At 55.3% G+C, this 20,153-nt stretch overlaps 2 protein-coding genes across 4 annotated transcripts in view; one reads left to right on the top strand and one right to left on the bottom strand.

The window, feature by feature from the left end:
- The window catches only part of SETD5 (SET domain containing 5), a 67,931-nt gene extending 59,122 nt beyond the window's left edge, over positions 1-8,809 (top strand). For all 3 annotated transcript variants that reach the window (XM_074550546.1, XM_074550545.1, XM_074550547.1), the window contains 3 exons: positions 117-250; positions 3,691-3,764; positions 3,942-8,809. In XM_074550546.1, coding sequence (XP_074406647.1) covers positions 117-250; positions 3,691-3,764; positions 3,942-4,538 — 805 coding nt within the window. In that variant the 3' untranslated portion in view covers positions 4,539-8,809. The remainder of the gene's footprint in view (positions 1-116; positions 251-3,690; positions 3,765-3,941) is intronic.
- LHFPL4 (LHFPL tetraspan subfamily member 4) lies at positions 7,371-19,411 on the bottom strand. Its single transcript, XM_005488400.4, has 4 exons — positions 18,840-19,411; positions 9,634-9,870; positions 9,471-9,487; positions 7,371-9,154 (listed from the first exon to the last, which is right to left on the bottom strand). The coding sequence occupies exons 1-4, from the start codon at positions 19,243-19,245 to the stop codon at positions 9,146-9,148; spliced, it is 669 nt and encodes a 222-aa protein (XP_005488457.2). The 5' UTR covers positions 19,246-19,411; the 3' UTR covers positions 7,371-9,145.
- Between the last annotated feature and the right edge of the window lie 742 nt (positions 19,412-20,153).

The raw sequence follows: 20,153 nt of genomic DNA, 5'->3' as shown, positions 1-20,153 counted from the left end.
CACGGCAGAAGCAGTTGGGAAGTTTGTTGCTCATCCACCTGTATATCTGGTGGTCTGTGATCCCCTGTGCACTGGGGCTGTTGCTCCCTGCTCAGCTGTGCCTGCTTTGGTTGCAGGATGGTGCCGACATCGGTGGAGCGGCTGCGGGAGGGCCGGGGGATGCTGGAGAAGGTGCTGAGGAGCGGGGCCAAGGTGGCCCAGAGACACGAATCCTCCCCTACCCAGGACTGTGCTCCTGAGAGAGATGCAGGTAGGGTGGGGAAACTTGGGCATGTTTGCTTGGAGGGACATGATGTGCTTGGGGAACTTTGCCAACTTGTCTGTGAAGCTGGTTAGTTGTACCTTCATCTTTAACATTATCAAAGCTGCCTTCTGCAAACCAAACTTTGCTGTTATTCAGATATTGCTTGAGCCTGTATCCCTCTCCTGTTGGACCTAGAAGACTTCTAGATTTTTTTCTAGGGATTGAATCCAAGACTGTCTGCACCTTGACTCTGACAGGGACAGCTTCTTTGTCCTTGGACAGATGGGTTAGCACTTCCTAAGCTGTGAAATAGCTGTCATTTAATGAACATTGGGTGAACATTCAGACAAGTGTATTACCTTGTTTCTGAGCAGTTTAGGGCAAGTATGTATTTCCTTCATTGCAAATCAGGCTGCAGTAAGGTGTGTTTGAGACAAGCTTTGAAAATTGGCTTCTCATTTGGAGTTCTCCTGGTTTTGTACACCTAAGCACATTCTTTCAGTGCTTGTTCTTCATCTAGTCTTGAGAGGAAGTCCTCTTCTCTATCTAGTATGTCACATTTTCATGAGACCCAATTGGGAGTCTTTTCCCTGTCTTTCCCATACCAGTGGAAGTGGTTTTCCTGGTTAATTTTTGGAGGGGTAGGCAAAATTCAGGCTTTTGGAACAGGTTTTTGCCCAATGTTACTTGTACAGCTCTGGCTCTTCAGTGTCACCCAAGACTTAGGATGGAGTTAAACTTTCATCTGCAGTGATAAATTCTTTCTTGTTACATAAACCCCATCCCATTCTGTGTTGTGAAAACCTAATGCTGCAGCTGACAAAAGTCATCTTGTTTCCTTCATCCTAGCACAGCAAAGTACTTTTTTTCTTTTTTTGCTTGCTCTGGCAATTTCTTCAGAAGCTTGTTTAGATTCTTGTTTAGATTCTTTGAGCCACCTCCCCTCCCCCAGTTGCTGCTCTGCTTCTTAGTGAAACAAATGGGTGGCTGAGTCCCTGCTGTTCCTGGTAGCACCTGGAGAAGTTATGAAGATGCACATTTTCACTTGCTGCTGCTGTGACAGATAATATTAACAGGAACTAAAAAATCCCAAAGTTAGAGGGTTTGCTGATGAGGCATGTAGCAATGAAACGGAATTTGTGTAATTTGTGTGCATTGCACGCTTCTGAGAACTGCAGCTGCTCTCAGCAAAACCTGTCACTTCATATATGCTTTAGGTTGACACAGTACAGCCAAGAAAAGCAGTTATTCATGTCCTTCCCTTGTGCAGGTATTGAGAATAGGGGAGGAAGATGTTGGCTCTAGCTTTTAAGTTTACATAAAGCAAATTCAGAAAGGTCATAGTTTATTTACCATTGGTAATTTAGTCTTTCAGTAGTCTTTAACTTGTCAAGGTTTCTTTCTGGGAACAGGCACTGCCAGTAAATTGCATAGCCCTACTGGTGTGCCCAGCCTTTTAAGGAACAGTTTCTTCCAGAAATCTTTATATTTCTTGTGATTCTCGTACTTGACTTGTGTTAATCACAGCAGTCTCTGAATTGACCAGCTCCTCTGTGCATGACTTTTTAACAAAACACGTCCTAAACTTCTGAATTTTGTCATTCTGCAGTACTTGTGATGCCTTGAGGAAGCTGACCTAGAACAGAGGCTAGACAGAGTTAAAGAATAAAGTAGAGATTTATTAAAAGGCCTTAAATGGATACACCTTGGACAGCACAAGAGCCTGGCCAGGCCACACCCAAGATGAACTGAAAGTGGTCACAAAATGTATGACCAGTCACAAGGTCTCACACTTTTATAAATTCTGGTCCATTTCTATATTGGAGTTAAATGTGCAATTATGGCTTTAGCTTATGAAGTTCTATCCTCCTTGTTTTTCTCTTTTCAATTCACTGTTGTTTATACTTTTTGGGCCTGGAGCTTGTAACAGCTGTCCTTGGACAAGCTGGAAAAGGATTGTATGCTTACCTTGTGAAGAGAACTTGCTAACACATAATATGAAGCTCAGAGTTACACACTGAAGCAGCACAGAATCTGAAAAATATAAAAGCTAAAACTTAAGGCATCACTTGAAATGTCACCAAACAGGCCCTTGCTCATCAATGACATTTCAGAAATGGAAGGGGGCACAGGACACATGCTGGAAGCTTCACGGCCCGGTCTCTGTGCAGGCCTGTGCCCTGAGGGAATTTCTGAGCCTCAGGAGCAGGCAAGGGCTACATGCAGACCCTGTTAGCTAAGCCAGCACTGTGGTGTAGCACTGAGAGCACAATGGCAGCAGAACACGGGCCCTCCTGGCACTGATGCTTGTGTCAGTGCAGCTGGGGCAAAGCCAGACTTGTCTGGCAGGAGTACAGAGCAGACTGAGGCAGCGTGTCCTGTTTCATGACTGAGACACATCTGTCATATAAATTTGATACTAATCCCAGCATGTTTCACCAAGGCATTTCAAACGCGGCTGCTGAGAATCCCTGAGATGCTGCAGATAAACAGTTCTGTCTCATTAGTCTGCAGGAGAATTCTGATGTGAAATCATCTAGTTCCAGCAACTTCCCCCCTCCTGCAGAAAGCAGGATCACCATCCTTGGTTACAGGGGTGGCAGCTGAAGCACACAGTTGGCACAGTGGCTGTGCCACTGCTGTAAGTGCTTCTTGCCTACCCCAGGTCAAGTTCAGTGGTATGGTAGGACAAGCTCACCAACCCTTGAAGTGCAAGAAAGGCTTACTCTGTCAGGAAGCATTTTATTCCTCTTGGTCTCTCACATATCTGAGGTGGATCAGAGTGTGCTGTATGCTGCCGGTGCCCTTCAAACCTCAAAGTGTTTCCATCATCTTGGCCTGTTAGAAAAACAGGCATTTCATTTCTGAGTTCCAGGAGTATCTCTGTTTGTAGCAGCTCAGTTGGCTTGTAAACCATAGTCCCCAAAATGGCAGCATGGGATGTCTTGTCTTTGGAAGCATCTGGATCTGTCTTTGAGGAAAAGCCACCACAGGGTCCTGCTGACAGCCCTCTGAGCAGGGCAGCTTTGTCTCCTGTATGTAACTGTATCCAGTGTGGATTCCTGTAACCAAGACTGAGTGAGAAATTAGCGAGTCCCTAGAAACCATCTTCTGCCTCTCATACACTGAAGAGCCAGCCAGGGGAGCCCTGGCTGCATCTGTGCATTATCTCCAGGTGTGGTCATTCAGACAGGCTGGTCCAAGGCAGCTCAGCTTTGTGATAAACCAGAGCACACGGGTGTGAGAGGAGTGGCCACTCTTACACATGTGGCTGTTCCCACATGTTAAGGTTTGCCAATTGTCTTTTGCTGGGTTTCTTCATTTTCTGAAATGGTGGTGGCTGGGGAGGCTGGAACACAAGGGCTGGACTGTGCAGTGTCATGTGAAGGGAGCTGCTGTGGCCTCAGCCAGTGGGGTGAGGTTTAACATCTGCCTGTACATTGCAGATGCAGCAGAAGGAGACACTCCAGAAGCCCACAAAGGACCAGCAGTTTACAGTCCTTCTCGATACAGCTACCAGGTAAATGCTTTCATATCTTATCTGCCATTCTGAAATAAAGCTTTTATAAGGAGGGAAACAGTGCTTAGCTGCCATTGTTCACAGTGCTGCACTAAGCACCTTAGGATGAGAAGCAGGTAGGAAACGGAGAAGTCAGCCTGACGTGCATTTTCCTTTTTTCCCGCGTGCCTCGTTCAGCTGCTGCAGTCTGACAGTCCCCAGGCAGAATCCCAGACCCTGCTCCAGCAGAACTCCTCCCCGTACAGAGGGCACCTCGCGTCTCCTGGATACAGCTACCGAGCAGCAGCACAGAGGACAGGACACAGCCTGTCCCACGGTTCCTCGGAAACATCCCTCTCCTCCACCTCATATTCCAGCCCTGCCCACTCGGTCTCCACAGACTCCTCTGCCCTGTTTGCAGGGAATTCGGGGTATTTCAGCAGCCAGCAGCACTCTGGCAGCGTCAGCAGCAGCCTCCTGAGGAAGAGCTGCCCTGCAGCTGCCAGCCCGGCACAGCAGCCAGCTGTGGACTCTCTGTGCTCGGAGTCGGGCTCCCAGCCCTGCACGGGCGTGTCGGGCTCTTCCTCCGCTCCCCAAAGTGCTCGCTCACTACAGTCAGACTTGCGGACTATCAGCCTGCCGAGCTCGGGCCAGTCTGTGCTCTACCAGGGCTCCCGGGGCGCGGTCATTTCCAGTGCACAACACTATCCGCACCGCGGGGGAGGCAGTGTCCATCAGTACAGACTGCAGCAGCTTCAAGGTTCTGGAGTAAAGACTCAAACAGGACTTTCCTAGGGCTGCCTGGACTTCAGGAGGACAAAACTGCCCATAGCTCCTTCCAGTCACCCCTGGAAGTGGCTCCTGGGCTGGTGTTGAAAGCTTGCACCTGATGCTGGGGTGCCGGGGGTCAGAGGCTGAGGTCGAAAATGCACGGGTGAGATTTGTGAGCAGTATTGGCCTCTGGCCTGGTAGGAGAACACAGATTTCTCTGAGGCAGAGACTGTAGCAAAGCAGTTCCCTGACATGTGGGTACATTGCAAAAACAAAAAGAAACAAACGGAAAAGAAAAAAAAAGAAAAAAAAAATGGTTCAAGTGCAATGACTGTGGCACAGCCTCTGTCTCTGGTCCGTGCCCATGGCCACAGTCACACATGCAGCACGGACACAGTTCTGAATTCAAAAGCAGTTTAAAGGAAACGTTGGGGGAAGTTAACTCCAATCTCTTTATAGGTCAGGTTCTCAGTGCGTTCTGGGGAGGGCTTTAATCCGTTACGATCATTCCAGTCACAAGCAGACGAGCGCACACGGCTGCCTTTGGGCTTGGGTCGCCACTGCCGCCGCCGGGGCTTTTCCAGGACGGGAGAGTCTCCGCAAATGCAAACAGCACGGGGCGGTTGGAGCGCGTGCCTGTGGCTGCAGAGGATCCGGGGTGCGCTGTCCTGCACTGCTTCATTGCAGGTCTGTGGTGAACGAGTGTTTTTGAGGTCGCTTAAGGAGTCTGTGAACAGGAGCGCGGCCGGGGCTCTCTGGCTGAGGTGTGCAACGCACAGGGGATGGCCGGGGGCCTGAGCACTCAAGTGATGCTGCGGCACACGGGGGCTGCAAGGGGCCCCACAGTGTGGGGTGGAGGGTGGGCACCCCGGTCTGTGCTGAGCCAGAGGCTCTCCAGGCAGTGCCATGTGGGTCTTTGCCAGCCGCTGTCACCCGCCGAGCGTGGCAGGAGAGCCAGCCCAGACAGTGCGCTGTGTGTTCAATTCCATACGATTGCCAGCTTCTTTCTCACTTGTTTACTGTAATATCGGGCGTGTTTTTATTTATCTAATTTTATATTCAGTTATAACCATAGTAGGTTAGCTAATATATGACAGGTGTCATCCCTGGTGCTGCAGTGGAACTTCTCCTTTCTCTTGGATAACATAATGCTGTGAGTCTGTCTCCCCTCTCCTTGCAGATGCACAGTCTTCTTCCTCTTTTTTTAGGACTGTTACAGATTTCTCTAATTCACAATTGAAATCAGGTGTTTGTTCAGCCTAGGGGAGACTTTTAAAATATTGAAACAAAGAGTAGCTTTCTCACACTGTCTGGCTGTGAGCGTGTTGGGATGGAACTTGTCACCCCGCAGTTGGGTGTCTGTATACTGTATAACATAGGTGTAAACTTCACTCGGCTTAGCCCTGGAGGTGCAGCCTCCCCTTTCGTGCTCTGAGCAGCACGGGGCAGACGGGCTCTGCCCTGCCAGGCGGCGGGAGGGGCCGGGGGGCCCTGCCCAGAGGCTCCAGCACCTTCGGGTGCAGCAGGGGGGCAGGAGGGAGGGACCCTGGAAAGCTCTAGGAAAGGTGGGGGCTGTAGCTTCTTACTCTAGTGGAGTTTTTACACCATGCTGTAACATTTGAACTTTCACAAGAGATGTAATAATTTTGATAATAAAAATACTTAACTTGAAAACTAGTATTGCTGCATTTCTTACCACGTTGAGCACTGGTGCCCAGGACATAGGGGCAAGAGGGTGAGGGCACGTAAGTCTCTTCCCTGTCTCCTGCAGGGTGAGCAAATCCTTGCAGGAGCAGCCTTGCAGACCACCCTGCTGCCTTCTGCCAGGTGAAGCTTGGAGCTGCTGTGGGAGCTGCTGTTCCTTAGGAAATTCCCTGAGCTTCTGGCTGGGGTTGTGGGAATTTTGGCTCTGCTGCTGCTGTTCTTCTTGCCCAAGCTCATTTGGGGAGGAGATGGATTTGGAGGATGTCTCCTGCACCACTGCACCTGCTTTAAAACCTGTTTTCTGGTTTCCAGGGTTTTCATACTGCTTGCCTTTTCCTTAGGAAGCCTGACAAGGGCTGAGCCTGGTGTGGGGTCTCCCAGGTGTGTCTGCAAGTGCTGGTTTGAGGTGCCCACGGCTTCTGTTCTTCAACTGCCCTCACTGTGTGTGAGAATGTTGCCCCTGACACTGTGGGACACCATCTGTCATGGTTCATTCTGTCCTTTTGTGTCCCCCAAAGGAGTGGCTCCATCTGCACTACTCCTTCCCTGAAAGCAGCTGTGGGTAGCACCAACCCTGCTCGTCTGCCATGTGCAGGGCTCACCTGGGCTGTGGGTGTGTCCCACACCAGGGGAGCCAGACCTGGCCAAAGCTCTCTGCAAGTCCCAGAGCTCCCCATGTTGCCCTCACACAGCCTGGAATGCTCTCCCCACTCTTCTACCAGAGCATGCCATTAAACTGACTGGCCATGTAGTTTTTTTCCATCCAGACACTGGAATTTTATGAATTTCAGGAGTTTTTTGAATAATTTCATGGATTTGCCTATCAGTCTGTGTTAGTGAGCTGACAGACCACTCATCGTGCACTGTGGACAGGCAGAAGGGACGGGTTCAAAGGCTCCTTGGGATGGATGGGATCCTGCTCCACCCCCTGCTTTGTCTGGGGGACAGACCCTTTTTGGGGACTCCCTCTGGCCAGAGCCCCTCCCCGTGTGCCAGCCCATGTGGGCAGAGGCTCAGCTCCCCAGGCTGCAGAGTGGGCTCCCCACCACAGCTCAAGACACTCACAGGGGCTTCTCTGGCCTCCCACCTCCTTTGGTGATGGCCAGGAGGAACCCATCCCAACCCTCCCCACAACACAGGGCTCCGAGCTCGTCTGGTTTGAATTATATTTTTCAATAAGGTTTTGTGAAACACTGTATCAAACTTTGTACTAAAATACAGATATATTACAGCTACTGTATTCCTTTCTCCACTGATTTTCTTGGTTTGTTTTTTCCAATTCATCTGGCAACAGCACTCTCAAGCTGGCAAGACCCGGGCGCTGCGAGTTCCTGTTGACCTGGTTCTGGGGGGCAGCTGTCAGAGGGACGTGGGCACCGCTGGGCTCATGGCTGGCGGAGGGCGCTGGCAGGAGTGCTGGCACGCACTCCATCCCGGGCGGCTTGGGCTCCCAGACGGTGATTCGGCGCAGCTCCATCCCCCACCGCCACCCGCAGGGCCTTAGGGCACCACTTACCTGCTGCAGCCCGCCCCCGGTGCGTGTGAGGCGCTGGGTCCCGCAGGGCCCTTCCTGCCGTCCCCCAGAGCCTCCACGCTGCGTGGCCCATCCCAGGACCGCGGTCCCACTCTGCTCCCACTCGCCTGCTCCCTGGCCTTGCTCAGCGTCTCGGTCCAGCCCTGCCAGGGCTCCAACAAGCCCCTGGCCCTGCCCTGGGCCCTGCAAGGAGCCCCAGCTGCTCGCACTGAGACGCGGCCAGTGCCGAGGACTTTATTGCATTGCGAGGGCGGTGGTGACCCAAGCCCCTGTGGCCAGGGGAAGCCCGCACACACACGCTGGCCTGGCCAGCAGAGCCACAGCCGGGCCGCAGCCACCCGTGCCGGTGTCGGCTCTCGGGTGCCGTGTGCGGGCCTCGGAGGCTGCCGGCGCTGCCCGGGGCAGCAGCCACGGGCTCCCCGCACGCCATCACCGCGGGCCGGCGAGGCGCAGCCGGGAGGCCGGGTGGGCACAGGAGCGCTCGGGTACACCCGGCCGTGCCGTGCGGCAGGGAAAGCCTTGCTGTCACCAGTGGAGATAAAGCACCGTATGGGGATGGGGAGGGAAGGCGTTTGGCAACAGCCCGCGGCCGGCTCGGGGAGGGGTCTTGGCGGGAGGGTCCTCCTGTGCCCGCCCGGGGGGTTTGCATGTTCAGCTGCTCCCACTTACCAGGGCTTACATTCAACGGCGGCGCCAGTCGGGTGTCCCACGGCCGGCAGCAGCGAGGCCCCTGCGGTCCCCGTGCTGAGGGGAGCGAGCAGCAGCCTGCGGCCCCAGCCACGCACCAGGAAACACCGTGTCCTGGGCTGGACTCCCGGGGCGGGGGGAGAGGGGGCTCGAGTCACTTTACCCTGTTTAGAGAATATGAATTTACATGTAAAAGTAGGGGTTGGGCCCCATCTCGGCCACCGGGTCCCCTGGCTGTGGAGACAGGATCACGGAGCTGTACAAAATGGGAGTGGGGAGGGGTCCGGGACCCGGAGCAGCCGGCACGGGGCGTCACTGGGTGCGCGTTCGGGTGGGAGGCAGCAGGTCAGGAGTCCTGGGGATGTAGAAATCTGTTAAAAACTCCAAGACTGTTTTTTCCTTGAAACAAAACCGCAGCTGGATTCTGTTCTTGAACAAAGCGGGTTTGAGGCATCCTCCCCCGGCGGCGGCCCGCAGGCAGCAGTGGGTACGGAGCTGGCAGGGTGCGTGGGATGGCGGTGCCGGCGTGGACATGGAGGTGGCCATGGATGCGGCGGGCGGCTGGCGCATCCCTGGCACGGGCACCGGGGCCCGGAGGGCGGCGCGGGACGCGGTGTGGCCGCTGGCAGCAAATGAAGGGCAGGACAGGGAGGGAGCGCCCAGGCTGCCGGCCATGGGAAGAGGGTCCTGCTGCGGATGGTCGGCCTTATATCCTCTGCAGGGAAAGCACAGCAGGTTGGGGATGGACTTGGGCTGCTCTTACTGCACCATCGTGCTACTTGCATGTGCCAGGCATGTGCCTGTCCCCATCCCTGCCACCCTGTCTCTGCTGCCTCCCTTCCCCATTGCCCCCAGCCCTGCTGCCTGCACAGCCAGGGTCTCCCATCCCATCCCATCCCATCCCATCCCATCCCATCCCATCCCATCCCATCCCATCCCATCCCATCCCACATCACACAGACACCAAGCACAGTCACACCCAGAGACACCACAGAGGGACAGGGGACAGGACAGTGACACTCAAGGCTTACCGCAGTGCCAACAAAATCTGTGGAAACAGAAGGGAGAGAGGTCAGGCAGGGCAGAGGCTCAGCAGCTCCCTCCCACCCTGCCCAGCCTGGCTTGCCTTGTAGGTGCCAGTTAAGCCCACAAGGCTGCTCCCACCCAGGATCCCCCCAGCAGCACGGTGCTGACCTTTGCTCTCTGTCTTGAGCTCCTCGTGCAGCAGGTCGTTCTGCCGGTTGCCGAGAACAAAGGCCAGGAAGGAGAGGATGAGGGCGTTGAGGATGCCGATGATGGCCAGGATGTAAGCCCAGCGTACAGAGCAGTCGCCCAGGGAGTACTTCCCTGTCTTCTCCCCACACATGTCCCGTATGGTCTCTGCATCCCAGCCATCGGGAAAGATCATGCAGCCCAGCACCAGGCAGAGCGCTGCAAGAGGGAGAGGAGGGGGAGGCATCAGAGACAATAGAGTGGCAGTGCTGGTGCTGAGCCCCCAGTCGGTACATGAGTGCAGCCCATGTCTGGCAGAGAGCCCACCTTGGCCCCACGACAGCCCAGCAATGTGGCAGGTGACAGCCACCACTACCTCAGGAGCCCCAGGGTTTTTGGCTGTCCCAAACCTGGCCCACGCACAAATAGGGACTTCAGGCTCTTGGTTTCTACCAGCATCAGCCACAGGATCGGTGGCTGCCCACGGGCTTTCCTCATCACTACAAGCTCCCTGCACGTGGGCAGGAGCTACCGGTGCACTGTGGGCAGGGATGCTGCCTGGGGAGAGGACTGGCATCCCCAGGAGCCCCCACACCTGAGCACCCCACACCTGCAAGCACCACTCCCAGAGGGGTCACCTTCCCAGCAGGCCTCCCCCCAGCACACTCTGTGCTGAGCAAGGAGACATCAGGGAACACGGGGATGGAAATGCCAAGACAAAGCCTGTGACTATCAAGGTAAGGAGTGACTTTTTCTGACTACAGCAAGTACAAAAGCTCCTCACCCCATATCAGCTGGAAAAGCTAAAAATAGTAATGATGTTGGCTGCAGTGCCCTGCAGGCACTTTTGCCCTGAGTTAAGGAAGAAACAAGAGGTTTGTGCCCACACCAGTAAGAAGTTCTCTCTCCATCCCTTTCAGCAAACGCCCTCAGGCAGGCAGCTGGCGGTCTGGCATGAGCTTTCTGGGTGCTGGCATGTGTTTTGCACTGCTTTCTATGGGGAAGGGAAATCCCAGGAGGGAGGCAAGTGCCTGCAGGGCATCACACTGCACCCAGGAAAGGACAGGGATGCTGGCACATAATGTCATGCAGCAGCTGCTGCCTGGTCTCTGACTCCTCCACACACATAAACCCCCTTGGTACGAGTGCCTGTGGACAGTGGCAAGCCCTGCATGCTGATTTACTGCAGTGCACAGCCCTGGTGCCACCCCAGCACCACACAGAGCCAAGCTGTGTCTCCAGAACATCATCACCAGGGACTCCCAGCCAAGTCTGTCTTGGCCTGTCTGGGACTGGGCCAACCCAAAACCATCCCCCTGAAGGAAACCAAGTCAGCACCAGCACCGTGCACTGCCTGGGAAATGGTGAGGAGCAGCCTGGCCTGCTGCTGACCTGGGCACCTTGGAACAGGATGGCATTAATTCAGCTGAGGGCCTGAATTAAAGGGGATCAGGTGCAGCAAACCTGTGCCAGGGATTGTTCCTGTGAAAGCAGAGATGCTAAGAGGATTTTAGGATCCCCTGAGCTCCCAGTGCAGTGCAGCTGTGAAACAAGCTAAGGTGCTCTGTGACAATCCCCACCAAGGGGTGGGTTTACCCCCACAGCACTGCTCAGGCTGGCACAACCCAGCCTGGAATTGGCACAATTGTAAGAAATCTGCCGAAATCATAGAGGAGGAGGAGGAATGGACTACAGGTACACAGTGAGGCTGGGGGAAAGCACAGAAAGCAGCAGTTCCAGCTGCCTGGGTGGGCAGCACACCTCAGCAACAGCCTCTCTGGGCCCAAAGGAGAACAGGGGCTGTGCCCAAGACAGTAGGCAATTATGAATTTAAAAGTGAAGCACCAATTTTACTTACACCAGCAAGGACTTGAGCAGGCTCCCAGCCTTTGTGCACAGCCCTCAGCCAGTCCTTCACAGGAGCAGAACAGCAGCCCTGGGTCTGTCCCTGGACTCTGCAGGCAGTGCCACATCCTCTGCATTCCTGAGCTATTATTCAGGGTAAAGGTGGGTCCAGCTGCCCAGGTAAAGCAGAAGCCTGCCAAGAGCTCACTGCTCTGAAAACACCACAGGTGAAAGGGTCTCCCAGGACATCTGCAGGTCCCAAACATGGCAGGACAGGCAGCGGTGCCACAGCACTCATGGAGGACAGGAGAGAGAGGGTTTAAGGCAAAAGCAGGGTGGCTCAAAAAGGTAAGGGAGACACTTGTGTGATGAGTTGCCACAGCACGATCACAGAGGACATGCAGTGATGGCCACTGTCAGGGCACTGCCTGGCTCCAGCCTGAGTCTGCTTGTTCTGATCCCTCTCATCCCCATGTGCCTGCTCTGTACTGCACCAGGGCAAATGCAGTCTGTGCCCTGTCCCACCGAGCAGTGGCAGGATCTCTGCCCATGCCCCCACAGCCCATTTGACAGAATTAAACAACAAATTTACCACTGGGCAGAGGTGTGTGCCCAAGTCACCCCACATACCCAAATGCCTCTGCCTGAGGGCGACTGGCCTCTTCCCAAAAACCCCTCACTGCTCTGCAGCTCCCTGGAAGTGGCTGTGCTGCTCAGGGCAGGTGCTCTCCTGCTCAAGAGCAGCTCAGTGCTCTCCTCTTCCCATCTGCCCCACGTGTCCCCAGCAGCAAGCTGAGTCCTCTGCTCTGTCACAAACAATTCCCTTTCCCGCACTCCCCAGGCCACCCAGTGTCCTGGAAACACCTTCCCGTGCCTGCAGCAAGGAGTGACTTTGAAAAGCAGAGCAGGAACAGGGAGGGGATGCTCACACAGTCCTCGGTGCCTCTCCAACAGGTCTGAGGAATGTGATGGTCTTCCTGCCCATCCCTCTGGCACCATTCTGCCAGCACCTACCTCCAAATGCCCCAAGCCCCCTTGCAGACCTGCAGGAAAACCTTGGGTTTTGTTTAAAATAGCAAATTTCTTTGCCTTGCAACCACAAGAAAAATACCAGGTGATGACTCCTCTGAAGAGCCACTATTAAAGAGGAAAAAATAACCCAACTCCTGTCTATTTTGCTTTTAATTCCTGTTCTTCTAAGCCTGTGGTGCCAGTCCTCACTGTCAGTGGCACCAAGAGTGGCTGGCTGGTCTGTCACACCCCATAGCTGCCATCCTGCCCCTAGGCCCTGGGCTACAACTCCCTTTCCTAGAGTTTTTCCAATTGTAAAGACAATTTTGAGAGGAGGCATTTCAGTGATCAGTGGGACAGGGTGCATGCAAAGGGAGGAGATCCTGCTGGGGCTGGGGCACTGATCCCATAAAGCTGGCATTTCTTGGCTTTACAGCTGGTTCATGGCTTCTCACTCCTCAGTGCTCCCTTGTCAAGGTCCATTAGAAACAACATGGGCATCTCAAGGGCTTTTGATATGCTCACAAAATAAATTAAGCAAAGGGAATGCGATGTTATGACTCAGGTTGCAACACTGGAGCAAGATTTGAGCAGAAAGAGGAGTGTCCTCCTGGCAGGACAACATCTCCTGGTACCAGGTGCATTTAGCTAATTTGGACTGTCTGAGTAACCCCCATGTTTGCTGAGTACCACCGCCCCTGTCCTGAGCAGCTGTGCCTGCAGGATTAAAATCTGATTTTTCATATTACTTTTTCTGTCTAGTTTAGTCTGCAGGGGTGAATGAAAACTGGCTTTTAGTGCTTCTGCTTGCCATGGGTGGAAGGAGCTCAGGACATGCCCTGCAGCTGAGATGCGACCTCCCCAGAGCACCACACCACCACAGAACACACAAACGGGGAGATGTGAGGTAATGGGGGGAAACCAGCAATCACTGGGTCCAAAAGACTTTTTAAACTGGCATGGGGACAGCACATCTAAAAACCCCAGGGGAACAGGGGCTGGGCCGTGTTGTTGGGGTCGAGAGTGGCTGCTTCTCACCAGAAAACCTCCTGAGAGCTGAGCACCAAAAGGAAAGGGGACAAACACTGTCCCCCCTCCTCCCCCTAAAAACTGAAATCCCTCAAAAATAAATCAACACTTAGGGCAGCGTGCTCTGGACGGCGAGCACCGGCCATTTACACAGACACGAGCTCCCTTACGGCGTTTTGCTCCACAGGCTGCTTTTGTGCCAAAAAATCAGCGGGATTCAGAATAGAGTTATGAGTTTGTATGAATCAGAACTGACAGTTGCTTTATCTGGAACAACAGTTCAGGGATGTAAGCTCCAGGACACGGGCTCAGCCCCTCCCCGCGTAGCCGGGCACATCGGGAGCCGCCACGGGAGGGCCGCGCAAACCCCGCGGGGCGGCCGCGGAGCACACGGCGCTACACGGCTGCAGGGGTGCATGGGCTGCAGCCCCGCTCCTGTGCCCCCTGCGCCCCCTGAGCGGTAGAGGAGGGAGAGGGGAATCTTCAGGAAAGCTTTTTTGGCGGTTCAGAAGGCAGTAATTCAGCAAATGCTGAGGGGTTTAGCAGTGTGGTTATTTTTGCTGCAAGGTCAGCAGGTGGAAGTGGTTCGTATATACGGGCAATATTCCTGCTTTTGACACAGAAAGGGCCTGAGGATAAACTGCAGAGTCACAGGATAGTTAAGGCTGGAAGGGACCTTTGGAGATCATTTAGTCCAACCCTCTTGCCAAGGGTGACCTAGAGCAGGTGATACAGGAACGTGTCCAGATGGGATTTGAATGACTCCAGAGACAGAGACCCCACAACCTCCCTGGGCAGTCTCATGCTCAGCAGCTGTCCCATTGCACTCCAAGCTGGTTTGCAGCAGTGGGATCTGCCTCATATTTTTTCATCAAGAATTTCAATGAATGACTTTTATATCCGTGAAAACAGTATTTTGAAACCTCAAACTCTCTGAAAGGCCTTGGGTCTCCAGCAAGTCACAGTCAGGAAGATGAGCCTGTCCTGATGTGGTTCAGCAGAGCCACTGCATTGCTGCCAGAACCAGGGATAGTTCTGGGGCTGTAGCACTCACCCAGGCCAGATTCTGCTGTCCCTTGGGGCTGAGGCCACACCACCACAGAGCCCCACCATGCTCAGCCCAGCAGCTGCCAACAATTCCCTCATTACTCCTCTCCATTGCTATACCAAAATCATGCCATGCAAGGGATCCCACTGAGGCAGTGGCAAACACAGCTGAGGTGCAGAAGATGAAGCCCTGCTTAGGGACCTGCCTCTGCTCTCAGGCCTTGGAAGGGCCCTTCCAAGAGGTGAGTGTAGCTCTGAAGGGAGTCCCCCAAAGGAGAAGAGAGCTCAGATGGATATGTATTACCACATTCTCCATCAGGAAAGGGGGGTGGACATGGCACAATCAATGCCAAAATGTCACCGATAAGGACAAAGCCCAGCCCTAAGGCCAAGAGCATGACCCCAGGTGGGAAGGCACCCCATGTGTCGTGTATCCCTAAGGGAGGGAGTGTGAAGGTCTCATCACACTGACTGCTGGACCTGGAACACAGGGAAACACTTGAAGTGTGGCCAGCCAATTCTTCCATGCAAGCAGGATGGTGTGCTCAGCTGGCCGCCTCTTTTGACCCTCAATGGACTCTAAGTACAAAACCAAAGACCCTCTGGAAGCAGCCCTGGGCACCAGTGAGGGTAATCATCCTGATGGGAAGCACATGGATGCAGTGTCACACAGAGCTGGCTGGGCTGTCTGGAGGGGCATCGCTGCTGGGCACCAGGACAACTTTGTTCAGAGTTAACTCACAGGGTGAGTGTCTGTGTCTTATGCTACAGCAGAGTATTGGGGAATCAGAGGAAATGATTCAGGCTCCTGGGTGGTCTGGTGGTGGTGTATTCCTATGCTCTGATTTCCTACAGACAAATCCCAAGGGGGATCACCCTCACAGCCCATTTCTCTTCAAGCCTCATCCCATGGAACTTTCTGAAGGTGCTCCTCTGTAATTTGGAGTACTGGGGTGGCATCAGGTGCTGTCAGTCATACAGCTGTTGACATGCTCATGTGAAGGGCCCGTCTCTGGTTTTATAACAGAAGGATTTAGCAAAATCTCCAGTTTTGCGTTACTGGGATTTTGAACAGGGCAGATGGCCACATTTCAATTTGCGATAAAGCAGAGTCTTTCCTCTTAATTAGATCCAGTTTCCTCCTAGGGGGGCAGTGGCTTTTGAGCTGGAGCTTTCTGTCAAGCTCTAATTAAACCCTGCCTTGATTGTTGTCCACTAATTAGACATCGATGATTTTAAGTTTGTTGTTTTTTTGATTTTTTTGAAAGAGATCCTGAATTCCCCATCCTCCTCCTCCACATCCCTGCACTTGGTTTTTCTCCTCTGAAGAGCCCATCCATGCCCACAATCAGCAGCCCTTTACTCTGCCAGCCATCCCACAGGGATGGGGTGGGGACACCTCTGCTCCATCTCTCTGCCCATCACCTGGCTTTCACCAGTGAGCCCGAGAGACTTTGGGTCTCACAGTTGCTTCTGCTGTGCTTGTGCAAGTCCTTCTTCAGCTAAACCCTCACTGAGGCAGGAGGAATTTCCTTTCCTTCTCTGCTCCTACAAACTCTCTGCTCTGACAGAATCTTCCAACCTCCCAGCCAGGTCAATCTCTGAAGTTTGCCACCATGGTGTGCCAGAGCCTGTATCAGGCTGTCCCTGCAGTAAATTTGGCCTATGGCACTCTCTCCATAGGTCATGGCAGTTCCTTCTCCATGCACAGGGTAACACATCCACCTGTGGCTGCCTCAGATATTCCCAGGGAAGTTCTGCCTGACCCCTGCCAGACAAGCCTCTCTTGCTGGGACACACCACACCCCCGCCTCTGCATCCAGGCCCTCTCTGACAGGAACATCAGCCTGTCCTGTAGGACAGCAGCTCTCTCAGGCTGTCCTGTCTCAGGGCAGGGTGGAGGGCCAGTCTACTAATGGTGCCTTGGACCTTCCCCAGCAGAGAAGCCATGGAGCCATGCTGCCCTGGGAGAGCTCCAAGCCAACCTGGGCTGGCTGGGGCCAGAAGAGGCAGCCCACGGCCCCACTGAGCTGAGCATTCAGGGCTCTCACAAGTGCCATTGTCAGCACTACACATATAATTACAAGGTGCAAAGTGTGACCAAGGACAAGCCCCAAAGGCAAGATGAAGGGAACCCAGAGGTGACAACAGCAAAGTGCTGTCATGGCCACCCAAACCCGAGCCAGGACAGGACAGGAGGCACTGGGGAGAAGACCCAGGGCTGCCTCCAGTGCAGTGCCCTCTGCCACACAGCTCCCTGTGCAGCAGCAGCAGCTGGGCACTCCACGCCACTTGATTAAGCTGCCGACAATCGGTAGGATTTGGGCTCTGAGCTTGCTTTAAACTGATAAATCTTCAGGACGGGGAAAATTAAAGATGAGGGAATTTCCTGATAAGCCAAGGCAGCTCCAGGTCTGGCTGTGGTCCTGATCTGGGTGAGGGGAGGTCAGGCTCTCCAGCCCCAGCCAGCTGCAAGGGAAAGAGCTGGGCTAGCTGGAAGCTCCTCACACAGAGAGGCTGTATGTATCCTTCCACATCAAGGACTGGGGCCCTTCTCACAGAGGGGATGAATGGGGTCCTTCCATTAGGAATAAGGGGCACTGTAGGTCCTTCCAGTGGAAGCTCTAGGTCTATTCACACTTAGTATGCAGTGGAGAGTAAGTGTTTGTCATACCTGGTAAAACTGTGCAGGGAAGGAAGTGAAGGGTCTTGCTACCAAGGGAAGTTCAACATCATTCTTAAGGATCTTTCTCCCAAAAGGACAGGCCCTGTGTGAGAACACCTTGGAAGTCTGTGCATAAGGGGATACTTGGGATCCCCTTCAATACAAGCATCCGATCCCCTTCTGCGGAAATGTCTGAGTTATTGACAGTGTCACTTTGAGGAGTGAGTCTGTGACAGTTTTGGGGTACATCTACAGTGGGGTTTCATTTGTGGAGGGACCTAAGGAGGATGAATAGACAGGATCACTTTTGGTGGGGGTTAATTACTGGGCTTGAGTGGTCATGTCTGGGGAGACATCAAGGGAAATGTATGGTGTACCTCTGTGGGAAGCACTGGAGAGAGCTGGGAGAGGCCTGTCCTCACAGCCCTTTCATGATGCAGGAGAGAGGGGCCCTGGATAAAACATGTCTGTAAGGGGGAGCTGAAGGGTGCTTTTACAGGGATGGGGGATCCATGCATGGGCTTCTTCCAGTAGTGGGGTCCCTTTGGGGGCTGAGTGTTCCCCTAAAGTGAGAATCTCTCAGGGACACCCTACATCTCTGGGGATGATGGGAGGCTAGTCCCTGATGTGGAGTGTGCTGGGGTGTCTGAATCCCCAGGGATTCAGGGGGCTGATCCAGTGTGTCCTAGGCCATGTTGTAGGGTGTCCCAATGCTGGTCCTTGATGGGGTGTACTGAAGTGCCCCAAGGTGGGTCCCTAGCCCAGGATGTCCTGAGGGTCCAGACTGCCCAGGTGTGTCAGGGTTTGTACCTGTTCTGGGGTCCCCTGACATGAGTCCCTGATCCAGCTCTCTGGCTGTGTCCCAGGGTGCTTATGTTTCCCTGGGGTCAGACCTTGCCTGGGGAATCCCAGGCTCCAGTGCCCTCAACAGGTGCAACCATTCCTCGTGCCAGCGCCTGGTCTGGATGTCCCAGGAAGCTCCAGAGCATCCTGAGGACATTTCTTGGCTGAGAAGACCCATGGCCCTATAAGGCTTGTACCTGTCCAGCTTTCTTAAGTGATTCCAAAGTTCCCTGTGGCCAACCTCTGCCTGGGGAGACCCAGGAGCCAGTGCCTAGAGCCAGCACCTGTTTGTGGTGCTCTGTCAGTGCCAGTGCCCGGCCTGCTTGTCCCAGGAATGGGATGTCCTAGGGCCAGCTCCTGGCTGGGATGCCCTATGGATACACAGTACATAGGAATACACCACCACCAGCCCAGCTTTCCAGAGCAGCCCTTGTGCTCCTTGTGGCCAGGAGATACCAGGGAGCCCTCGGTGCCAGTGTCCCAAATGGGTGCCCGTTCCTGCCCATCTGTCAGCACTAGCACCTTGGGTGTCCCAAGAAACTGTGGGGCTGGCTCCTGGATCCACGGCCCTGCAGTGCTTGGACTCAGCCCAGCTTCCTTGAGCAACCTTGCTGTTCCCCGAAGCGAGGGACCCCACTCCCACTGCCGGGGGTTCCCCGGGTGCCGCACGCTCAGCGCTGCCCATTCTCCCCACCCGTCCCCGCCGGCAGGCCCGGGGCAGGCCGGTGTTCCCGGTGCCGGTGTGTACCTGCCAGCAGCTGCATCCAGGCGCAGATCTTGTAGACGGTGGCGGTGTTGCAGAAGAAGAACAGGGCGAAGCAGGTGATGCAGCCCAGCGTCAGCACCATGGAGAGCAGCACGAAGAACGCGGCCGCCTGGAAGGCGCCCGAGGGGATGGTGCTGAAGTCGGTGAAGGAGCCGCGGCACGACAGCTCCCGGCCCGCCAGCCCGCTGCCCACGCAGTAGTGGAACAGCCCGAAGTAGCCGGGCTTGGGCGTGTTAACGCTGTCGCCCACCCAGTAGGGCTGGATGAAGACCACCACGTTGATGATGGCGAAGCAGATGGTGAAGATGGCCCAGAGCACGCCGATGGCGCGCGAGTTCCGCACGTAGTTGTCATGGTACAGCTTGGAGGCTTCCTGCGAGGGCAGCATCCTGCCGGCCGCCGCTGCCGGAGGGCGGGAGGGGCCGGGGCGGCGGGGAGCCCGCCCGGGGTCGGCGGGGCGGGGGGGCCGCGGCCTAAGAGCGCCCGCGGGCTGCCGGGCCCTGCGACACCCGCGCCGCCATCTTGGCTGCCGCCTCTGCGCCCCGCGCGCTCCCGCCGCGCGCGCGCGGCCGCGCGCCCCCCCGCCACTGCGGAGCCGAGCCCAGCCGAGCCCGGGCTAGAACCGGGCCAGCCCCGGCCAGCCCAGCCCAGCCAGAGCCCAGCCCAGCCCGAGCCGAACCGAGACCCCCCGAGCCCGCCCCCCGGGGATCGGACCGCTCCGCCGCCTTCTGCTGCGCTCGCCTCGGGCTCGGCCGAGCGACGGGCTTGTCTCGGTTCGGCTCGTATCCACTCGGCTTGGCTCGGCTCGGGTCGCCGGGCCCACTCCTCTCCCCCGGTCCGACAGGACCCTTCCCCGGACCGGGGTAGCGCCGGGGCTTGGCTCCGATAAGTGCTGGAAGGTCCTCGCGGGGCTGCCTTTGGCCGGAGTGCGCCCGCAGGGAGCGCGTCCATCCCCCGCACCCTTCACGAGGCCGTGGGAGGCCCGCGGGGTGCCGGCGTAGCCCCCGGAGGGGCAGCAAACCTTCCCCACCCCCCTGGCGGGGACGGAGCAAGTCACCACTGTGGCTGCGCCCGCTCTGGGGCAGCAGGAGTCGACCCAAAATCTCTGACAGCAAGACCAGGTACACGGCTGTGCCAGCTCAGATGTGGTGACAGGGCTGGAGTGCACAGCGTGCGCCAGGCTAGGTGTGGTGGATGGCTGGGCTAGGGTAAACGGCTGTGCCAGAAGCGTCACACAGGCTGTCAGCACTTGTATGCCGGCAGGTGCCCGTGCGAAACCCTGCCACCGCCCCGTCA

This window comes from Zonotrichia albicollis, chromosome 12 (assembly GCF_047830755.1).
Source record: "Zonotrichia albicollis isolate bZonAlb1 chromosome 12, bZonAlb1.hap1, whole genome shotgun sequence".
Taxonomy (NCBI): domain Eukaryota; kingdom Metazoa; phylum Chordata; class Aves; order Passeriformes; family Passerellidae; genus Zonotrichia; species Zonotrichia albicollis.
The sequence above is the reverse complement of the archived record's forward strand: the minus strand, read 5'-3'. Positions and strand labels throughout refer to the sequence as shown.